General features: G+C 52.2%; 1 protein-coding gene across 1 annotated transcript; it reads left to right on the plus strand.

Moving 5' to 3' along the window:
- The first annotated feature begins 3,764 nt into the window (after positions 1 to 3,764).
- BHLHE40 (basic helix-loop-helix family member e40) lies at positions 3,765 to 9,458 on the plus strand. The gene is made up of 5 exons (XM_027121459.1): positions 3,765 to 4,136; positions 4,298 to 4,367; positions 4,635 to 4,742; positions 5,682 to 5,805; positions 7,121 to 9,458. Exons 1-5 carry the CDS (start codon positions 4,057 to 4,059, stop codon positions 7,975 to 7,977), a joined length of 1,239 nt encoding a protein of 412 aa, XP_026977260.1. The 5' UTR covers positions 3,765 to 4,056; the 3' UTR covers positions 7,978 to 9,458.
- The last annotated feature ends 1,080 nt before the right edge of the window (positions 9,459 to 10,538 follow it).

Below are 10,538 nucleotides of genomic sequence, written 5' to 3' on the forward strand. Positions count from 1 at the left end.
CTGTACACTTAGAAGAAACAAAACAGAGGAGAGGGCTACAAAATGTCAGGATTACTCAGAGCAGCTGCTCAGTGCTGCCTTGCACAACTCTAGAGGATGTTTTCACACAGACTGCAATGTGAATGGCTCCCCCTGGAGTTGAGCAGTGTGCAACCCAGACAACCCTACCAGGCAGCCGTAACTACAGTGATTAAGAGCACAAGCTTTGGAGCCCAACAAACCTGGGGTCTAGTTCCAGATCTACTCTCAGGCTATACAATCTGGGGCAGGTAATTTAACCTCCCTGAGCCTCAATTTCCTCAAGAGGACATGTTATATATTCCTAGGACTTAGTTCAGGGCCTGGTACACAGTGGTTCTCAATAAATGTGTTAAATGAAGGCAAAAATGAGCTAATACCTGCCCTATAAGGTGGTGGTGAGAAGTAAATTAACATGTGCAATGTTTTTACATACAGTCCAAAAACTAGTCCACAGTAAGCACTAAACAGTTATCTACAAAAGATGACAGACCGAAATATTAAGATTCTGATGGATGGAAAGATGCATGAGGGGAAGGAGTTATTTTATTTAAATCAATAAAAAATAATCATAAGCTATTGAGAAAAGAAAAACATTAAAAGTAATATAAGCGGGGCTTCCCTGGCGGCACAGTGGTTAAGAATCTGCCTGCCAATGCAGGGGACACGGGTTCGAGCCCTGGTCAGGGAAGATGCCACATGCCGCGGAGCAATGAAGCCCATGCACCACAGCTAGTGAGCCTGCGCTCTAGAGCCCGCCAGCCACAACTACTGAGCACGTGTGCCACAACTACTGAAGCCCACACGCCTAGAGCCTGTGCTCCGCAACAAGAGAAGCCACGGCAGAGAGAAGCACGAGCCCCACAATGAAGAGCAGCTCCCGCTCGCCACAACTAGAGAAAGCCCTGCGCAGCAACGAAGACCCAATGCAGCCAAAACCAATTAATTAATTATTTTTAAAAAGTAACATAAGCTGGATATGGTAGAACTTTGGTTAAGTGGGGAGAATTCTTGATGCTTGAGAGTACATTTGGAACAAACAAAAAGTAGGAAATGATATATTTTGTTATTTCCAATTGTAGGTCAGGTAAGGGCAAAAAGTATCGATAACTTCAAAGCATTCTAGGAATGATACTGAGCCCTGAGCCATGGAATCTGAACTGTTTGGGTTCACTCCTGGCTTGGGCGGGGCCGGGGGGGGTGGTGACAGCCGTGGGGACATATGTTCCTTCCTTCTCCACTACTTATTTCCTTGTGGAACTGTGGTTTGGACACAGTCATGACAACTCTTCACCCCTATTAAAGTCTCACAATGGAGCAGGTCCCCTTAGACTCAAAGCACAAACCCAGGAGCGACTCTAGTCCCCTCCTGCCTGTGGCCCTGCTGCCCACCTCTCTGCAGGAAGCCTGCGGAGAGACGGTTGATAACAAAAGCCAGTAAAAGTACATTCCAGGAGGGAGGGATGCTGAACCGCCAAGTGAGGTCAAGCCAGTCAGCAGTTAGAAAAGGAGGCACTTCTCACACTTGCTAATGAGTTTGACGCTTGTGAAACATAAACAGGAAGTGGGAGCTCTCCAAAACGACCTGAAGGAAATCCACTCCCAGTTTGGTCGAAGTGTGAATCCCAATTCTCTAGGTTGTCAAGGGCACTGCCAATTAAGACTGACCCCACCCCAGCCCCCAAACTGCAGCCGAGGCTAATTTTCACCCGCGCCCAGCGTTAACCCCATTTTTTTCTATCTTTCCCACAGCCAGGTCACTCCGCAGCGGGGTGACTGACCCGAGGCGTGGTGGGAAAGGCTTACAGTCATCTCTCAACTCCCCGATCTTGCAGGGCAGGGCAGCACAGAGGTCAGTGAAATCCCCAGCCAGGCCTTATTTTAGTCATGAATTTCCACTGGCTCCCTCCTCTGACTGCATCAGCGCTGCTCACACCGCGGGCTTAGAGTTTCAGCTGTTTTCCCTGCTCCAGGCAGTTAGAAGGTCACAGAGGCCGGACTTTTCCGGGGGAGGTGGGGCGGGGTGGGGGGGGGGGGGGGGGGGGGGGGGCCTCCGGCGGCGGCCCAAGTGAGATTGCGGAGATCTGGGGCCGCTTGGAGGAGGCCTTTCTGCCCCAGGCTCCGGGCAATGGGTTAACTTCTCCCCTCTCCTCCTCTGCCCAGGCATCTTTGTTCGTATTAAATTTTTTTAAAATTATTTTTTAATAAAAACAAAACCACACACACTTCCTATCTTTTCTTTTTTTCCCCCTCTGTCCGTCGGTGGCACCGATATAATTTTCCCAGGGCTGCCTTCCCCTCACTGCCCAGCGGAACCTCTTCTCAGACGTTCCTGTGCGTTCAAGGGCAGAATCTGTGTTCGATTCGCCCACAGTTTATCTAGCAGCGGGCACAACGCCTGGCACAGGGTAGGGGGCTCAACAATATGTGTCCAATGAATGAACGCTAAGATGTCACTGTGATGGGCAGTTTGTCCTAGTCTCTCTCTTCCTTCCTCCTCCGAGCGCAGACCGCACACAGCACCCCCGAAGTCCCCGGCAGGAGGGAGATGGTCAACCCTGGCGGGCACACCGCAGCCCGGGGGCCTCGGCCCCCCGGCCAGGGCAGAGGGGCTCGCAGTCGGGAACGCTGCGGCCCGAGCCCCGGCCACGTGAAGTGTCACACCCCGGGCTGCTGCAGGGCAGGCGCGTCGCTGCGGTTACGGTTACGGTTGTGTAACGTTGCGGCCCGAGGGGATGCGTCCTGCTCCGGTGGGGGCAGAGGAGGGAGGGGACGCAGGGCACCGCGCCCTGTATCTTTCTGTGCTTGACTAGCCCAAGTGCGGGGCGGGGAGGGGGGGCACTGGGGCACCCTGGGGGGTGCTTAAGTGGGTGCTCGCCGGCATGCGGGCTGTGCCCGGGAACGCAGCTCCGATGGAGCCAGGGGCCCGCGGCGCACAGCCTCGCGGGTCAGGTGCGCGCAGCGTGCTCGGCGGCGGCCTCGGCTGCCCCTGAGCTTGGCTGCCAGCCCGCTTCCCATGGGGTGACATCCGCCCCGCCCCTCGGCCCCTCCCCACGGCGGGCGATTCCTGGACGCGGGGCCGAGGGGTGGGGGCAGGGAAGCCGGCACAGAAAGAAACCCCAGCCTCTGGGGAAGGCGCCGGGGTGGTGGTGGGGGGGGGAGCCGGGCGACTCCCTCCGCTGTGCGCCGGTTCCTCCGAGCGGGCCGCGTGGGGGGAGGAGGAAGAGGGTTGGGCTGGAACTAGCGAGGGGATATTCCTCTCCCGGCTTGAGTCAGACGCGGGCGGGTCCGTCCTCCCCCGTTCCCTCCCAGGAGACGGGAACTTACTTCATTTCCCTGGGGCAGGTTCGCCCACGTTACCAACCTCCCCCCACCTCTCCGGCCCCTTCCAGTTTTCGCGCCCCCCACCCGGCTGGGCAGGACCCGGTCTGCGCTGCCACCCCCTCTTCGGGGAAAGGCAGCCGCAGACACCTGGGGGCCGGGGGTGGAGGCGGGGGCTCCCTCGCAGCCGCGGGAGCGTCGTCCAACACGTGAGACTCATGTGATGAAGCCGGGGGAGGGCGGGCAGGTCGCTCCTTCCCTCCCCGGCAGCGGCCAGACGTGCCTGGAGTCACAGGGTAGAACACGTAGCTCCAACCCACCCACTCGTTCCCATTTAACCCAGCCCGCAGCCTCTCCATTACTCCTCGGCTCGCCCCCCCCCCCCCCCCCCCCCCCGCCCCCCCCCACCGCGCTCCCTCCCGCCTCCCCGCCCGCCCCACTTCTCATTCACTTGGCTCACACGGCGCAGACGGCGCAGGGAGCACACACTGCCAGTCTGTGCGCAGAGCCGGAGCCCGAGGCCGCGGGTCCACCATGCACGCCCCCAACTGAAGCCGCACCTCAGAGCCGCAGCTCCCGGCAGCCCAACGGATTTCAAGGAGCTCAGAGTCCGAGGAACCCCGGCGAAGAGATCTCCGAAACCCTCTCCAGAACCGTCCTCACCCGACGCTCTGCCGCTGCAGACAGGAGCGCACAGTGGCCCCGGCTCGCCGCGCAATGGAGCGGATCCCCAGTGCGCAACCGCCCCCCGCTTGCCTGCCCAAAGCGCCAGGACTGGAGCCCGGAGACCTACCAGGGTAAGTTGGCACCCCCGGCCCTTTCAAGCCTCAACTCCAGTCCTGCGTTGTGCGCGGCTTGCAACTCGGAATAGTTCTGGGCGCATCCGGAGGTTCTTGCCAACCAGGGCTCCTGCAGCCGGTGCGCAAGTCACAGCCATTCCTCGTCCCTTTCCCTGCAGGATGGATTTTGCCCATATGTACCAAGTGTACAAGTCGCGGCGGGGAATAAAGCGGAGCGAGGATAGTAAGGTAAGAGCACCGCGCCCCCTCGGGACCCCAGCCCCTCGCACGCGCTGAGTTTCCAGTAAAAGTTTTCTCACTTTGCGGCTGGAGGGGGTATGCCAGGTGTGGGCTCTGTGCCTCTACTGAGTTGCCTGGAGAAGAAGGGGCGGAGGAGAGCTGGTTCTGGGGGTCACTCTGCTCCGCTGCCCCGACTCCTCGCGCCGCGGCGGGGAGAGGAGGAGGGCTCCTCACCCCCGTCCTCCCGCGCCCACCGTCTCCCCGTGCGCTTCGTAGGAGACCTACAAACTGCCGCACCGGCTCATCGAGAAAAAGAGACGTGACCGGATTAACGAGTGCATCGCCCAGCTGAAGGATCTCCTCCCCGAACATCTCAAACTTACAGTAAGTGAGAAGCTGGCCCCTCTCCAAACCAGCTCCTCTGCCCAGAGGGCGGCCGAGGGTCACTCGCCACCTGCAGGCCCCGCTGGGAACTGCAGACCAGATGGCTCGATCCGAGCTGGTGGGCGGCTCTGTTTGGGGGTACCCTTCCCCAGGGTCAGAATTTTCTGGCAGCCTCGTGCAAATGAGGTGAGAACCGTTTGTACCTCTCCAGGTTGGCACCGACACCGGCTGGCCTTCCCTTGCAAGAGTTTAAGACTTTCCCTGCTGGCGATTTTCAGGGTTCTTTCGTTTTACCGAATTGAGCAAACCAAGCAACTCGCAAATATTTCACCCCCTTCCCCCCCGCCCCCCGGTCCCTCTTTAAAATAAGAGGACTTGTTTTGGGTGTGTGTGTGTGTGTGTGTGTTTTAACGCCCTGTCCTTTCTTGGCAATAGCCAACAGCTTACTAGCTTGGCAGGCTTTGGTTGGGGAAAGAAAAAAGAATAGTATTTAGGGAGGAAGAAAAAAGTGTAGATGAGCTGGAAGTTATGACAGGATGTCAGGAAAGAAACTAGGGAAAGCCTCTTGGCTGCCAGACACAGTAGAAGTCTCTCCTCGGGTTGACACCACTGCAGAGAAATGTTATCTCCGGATTCCCCTGAGTTAAGGTCAGCAACGGCTGCTGGAAAAATTTATCTGTCAAAGCTTTCTCCTGAGCTAGCTGCTGCTTCCAAAAGGCCTCCAAAGATGGGTGACAGTTTTTTGTTCTTTAATCAAAAATATATATTGAATACATATATATATATATATATTTTAAAACTTCATCTATAAACTTAAAACGAAATTTAGCCAACCAGGAAAGGTTTTTTGTTTTTTCTTCCTTTATCTCATTGCTAATTAGTGTCCCAGAGGTGGGACTTCTCTGCGCTCACTGCTGACCGAGGCTCTTTTTATTCCAGACTTTGGGTCACTTGGAAAAAGCAGTAGTTCTTGAACTTACCTTGAAGCATGTGAAAGCACTAACAAACCTAATTGATCAGCAACAGCAGAAAATCATTGCCCTGCAGAGCGGTTTGCAAGCTGGTGAGTACCCAAGCCTGGCTATCATCTCCTAAGAGTTCTAGCACAAATAGAGAGCCTGTGGGCTCAACATCTGGTATGAGAAACATTCCTGCAACAAACTGCTTATGCACATTCATTGGGGGAGATGCAGTTTTATCCTTCCTAAAAGGTCAGACTTTTCATTCGGAACGCTGCATGTGCCACCTGGCGTGCATACGTATTAGTCACATGGTAAAATAGTTCAGTGGCATTTTGACTTAAGAGTTTCTGGATTCTGGGAGTTTCCCCCCCTCCCTTTGAAAATGCCAAGGCACCTATAATTTGCATCGTGGGTGTTTTACAGTTGTTCTTCTTAGCTCTGTTTCATTGGAGAATAAATCACGGGTATGCCCCAGTGTTTTCCTGTTCCTCTACTTCCTTATCACTCGGTGTGCGGTAGATCCTGGCAGGATGACAACAGGAGTTTTTCCTGCATTTCATGTGATTCCCTGAATAGCCACTAGGTATCTTGGTGAATTACACAATCTAACGAAACCACTGAAGTTTCATCATCTGTTTCTACTGACTTCTAGAGAATCACAGCCACCTTCTAACCATCTCGTCTCACCCATTCCAAATCATACTGTACAAACTAGGGAGAAATTCCTCTACCCACCCCCTCATCCCATTTTTCTCTGCCCTCCTTTCCAAACAAGTATGATGAGAATCACAAAAAGCTAGCAAGTGCTTCTGCCAGTTTCCTTACTGAAAACAGGAAGATGATCATACCTAATTTCTTGGGGATCATGAAGGGAATACATGGGAAAGACTTAGAAATAGCCTTTAAAGACGACAGCATGACTGCAACTTGTATAAGTCATTGAAAATAAGCTTACTTTAGGTAACACTGTTCCTTCATTCTCCTTTTTCGACGATCCGGTCACTTCCTATGGTAAAAAGATATAAATTGACTATAAATTGACTCTGGTTATAAACATACTAGGATGTTCATTGCTGTGTCACTTATAATGGAAACTCAAGAGCAACCTATAGATTCAACAAGAGGGGAAGCAGTCTGTCTCTATTAAATATGGTCTGTGTCTGTGATGGGATATTGTACAGTCATTACAAATCATATTTCATCTCTGAGTGGTAGAATTATGGATGATTTTTATTTTATTCTTTATACTTTTTGCTGTCCTCCACATTCCCCCTGATCCTATTACTTTTGGAGTTAGGAACATAAATCAGCAAATGCTGTTAACAGAAAAGAAAGCTCTGGGTCTTTGGAACATAGGTGTCCAGGTGAACCACAGGGCCTTCTGAAACGTCTTCCTTTGGATCTGTGTTTATCCAGGTGATCTGTCGGGGAGAAATGTCGAAGCAGGTCAAGAGATGTTCTGCTCAGGTTTCCAGACATGTGCCCGGGAGGTGCTTCAGTACCTGGCCAAGCACGAGAACACCCGGGACCTGAAATCTTCCCAGCTCATCACCCACCTCCACCGTGTGGTCTCCGAGCTCCTGCAGGGTGGTACCGCCAGGAAGCCGTCAGACCCAGGTGCCAAAGCAATGGACTTCAAGGAGAAACCCAGCTCCCTGGCCAAAGGCTCTGAAGGCCCAGGCAAAAACTGTGTGCCGGTCATCCAGCGGACTTTTGCTCACTCAAGCGGCGAGCAGAGTGGCAGTGACACAGACACAGACAGCGGCTACGGAGGAGAATCAGAGAAGACTGAGCTGCGTGTCGAGCAGCCGTACTTCAAAAGTGATCATGGACGCAGGTTCACCATGGGAGAAAGGATCGGTGCTATTAAGCAAGAATCCGAAGAACCCCCCACGAAAAAGAGCAGAATGCAGCTCTCAGATGACGAAGGCCATTTCACTAGCAGTGACCTGATCAGCTCCCCGTTCCTGGGCCCACACCCGCACCAGCCTCCCTTTTGCCTGCCCTTCTATCTGATCCCACCGTCAGCGACTGCCTACTTGCCCATGCTGGAGAAATGCTGGTATCCCACCTCTGTCCCAGTGTTATACCCAGGCCTCAACGCCTCTGCCGCAGCTCTCACCAGCTTCATGAACCCAGACAAGATCTCAGCCCCCTTGCTCATGCCCCAGAGACTCCCTTCTCCCTTGCCAGCCCATCCGGCCATCGATTCTTCCGCCCTGCTCCAAGCTCTGAAGCAGATCCCCCCTTTAAACTTAGAAACCAAAGACTAAACTATTTAGGGGGTCCTGCTGCTTCGCTTTCCTTCCTCCCTACTTCCAAAAAAAAAAAAAAAAAAAAAAGTGTTCGTGAGTGTAGCAGGATTGTTCCAGTGTGTATGCCAAGATCATCTGAGGCAGGGAGAGAAGATTCAGGGGTGTGTGTGTGTGCGTGCACGCGTGCGTGCACACATGCATATGCGTTGTGTGTTGGTATGGGACATTAGAGCTCCTTTTGGTGTAGGGAAGACATGAAAGATTGCCTGACATCAGGAGACTTAGGGGGGACTGTCGCAGACCTCTGGGCTTTTCCCCTCCCAGAGAATAGCCCCCTCTGATACAGGTCAGCTGGATTTTCAAAAGCTTCAAAGTCTTGGTTTGTGAGTCAGTCTTCACTTTGGGAGCCGGGTCTGTGGCTTTGAGCAAAAGGTACTTTCAAAAGAGGGCTTTCCAGAGTGCAGTTCCCAGCCAGCTCTTATGACCCCACCCTGCTCCCTTTTATTGTCTCCGTGACTCACCACACGGGGACAGGGCAGCCAGACAGCTTTCTGCAAAGTGGTGAGGTAGCAGACACTGGCATAGCACGGTAGTGGTCTGGGGAGATTTCCGCAGGTCTGCTCTCCACCCCTGCCTCGGGTGAGTAAAGAGAACGTAGTTCCCTACTCAGGCTTTCAAAGTGATTCGCTTACTAATGACCTGAAAAGGGCACCCTGGTACAAGCCCAGCTGCCAGGGGAGGCGGGAGGGGTCCCCCGGGCCTCTGGCACCTGTTTCTAGTCTCACCTAGAAACAGTTTCTCTGTCCAGGGAACCAAACCAGGCTCTGAGAGATGCAGGTGCCTAAGTTCCAAGCACCCCAGAGCGCGCAAAAGCTGAGTAACAAATTGCAGTTTCAACAAGCAAAGCCAGACTCCGCTCTCAGCTCTATCCTAAAACTCCTTTTAACCAAGCTTAGCTTCTTAAAGGCCTAACCAACCCTGGCAAAGCAGCATCCTCTCTGCAGGCTAATTCCCCTCGCCCGACGGCGTATGGAGTGTCCTTATTGCTAAAAAGGATTCTGTCTTCTTCAAAGAAGTTTTATTTTTGGTCCAGAGTACTCTTCTGACTTGTCCAGCTCGCCCTGCACCAGCTTTTTGAAATGCACTATGCTTGGTCACTGATCGTGTTTTAACTTTTTCTTTTCCTGTTTTTATTTTGGTATTAAAGTCGTTGCCTTTATTTGTAAAACTGTTATAAATATATATTATATAAATATATTAAAAAGGAAAATGTTTCAGATGTTTATTTGTATAATTACTTGATCTACAAAAGTGAGAACAAATGAATGTATTCCTGTTTTTGAAGAGAATAATTTTTTTTTCTCTAGGGAGAGGTACAGTGTCTATATTTTGGAGCCTTCCTGAAGGTGGGAGATTGTAAATATTTTTATCTATGAGTCAATGTTAACTAGTTGTTTTAAAATACTTAATAAAATAATCCTTTTCCTGTGGAAGAGAAAGATGGTCTCCCGCATTTTTAAAAGAACTCTGAAGGGTGTGATATGGCCTTCTCCTTCTGCCCTCCCCTCCTGGCTGAAAGCAACAACTAGTTAATCTTGGTGTGATTTCATTCAGCTTTTCCCATGCCTGTATTCACACAGAATCAGCTTAGTCAATTTCGTAGGTAAATATTTGTTCAACTGTTTTCTTAGACTAACCTTTGCCAGAGGCTTACTATTGGCCTGTGCCTCTTTCCAGAGTTAAGCAAAAAGCCTATTTTTTCCCCCAGTCTGCTTTTGTCATGGTCCTTAAAACTTGACAGAAAATCAAAGTACGAAATCATGGGCCTCAGTGTCTGGGGAGCTTGCTGGAGGGGGGGAGCACAGAGGGAAGATTTAATGATTATGATGCAATAATAATTGCTGCTGGGGATAGCACCTCTACCAAGGCGACTTTTTCGAGTCTAGCATGGTCTAATGGGTTTGCCATATCCTGTCCAATTGCCTCTGAAAGCAACATTCCATGATTAGTTTCTACATCCTTCCTGGACTTCCTCTCATTGGGTGTGTTTGTGCGTGAATGAATATTGGTGTTCCTTAGTCAAGCGCTCTTATGAAAAAAAAAAAAATTCCATGGGAAAAGAAGTGGGAAATGACCCGGTTGAGTGAGCGTTTCTGCCTGTCCCCTTCTCCGTCTCAGAGGTGTCCTGATGTTTCCTGATGGCCAGCGCCTGGCTGCCACGCTCCAGATCCCAAAGCACTTTCCAGAACCCTCTGGCTGTCTGGAGCCCATGCAGGGAAACTGCCCCCAGGGAGTTCTCAGCCAGGCAGAGACACCACCTGCCCTTCGTGTCTGTTTGCTTCAAATGTCACCTTCCCTCTCTGCTGATGAGCCAGCAGGCGACAGTGAGCATCGCCTGGCTTGTGTGAGGTGCCCGCAGGCAGCCTGGTGTCCTGGGAGGAGCCCTGGACCAGGAGTCAGGAGATGAGCTGGTGGTCTTATCAATGAACTGGTAGTCTGGCATCGCCCCCTCCACACCTATTTGTGGTTCAATAAGAAAGGCTTCTGAGCCCTCCTCACATGTCCTACAGCAGGCAGAC

This window comes from Aethalodelphis obliquidens, unplaced genomic scaffold (genome assembly GCF_003676395.1).
Source record: "Aethalodelphis obliquidens isolate GAN/ISIS:26980383/991018 unplaced genomic scaffold, ASM367639v1 scaffold22, whole genome shotgun sequence".
NCBI classification, from domain to species: domain Eukaryota; kingdom Metazoa; phylum Chordata; class Mammalia; order Artiodactyla; family Delphinidae; genus Aethalodelphis; species Aethalodelphis obliquidens.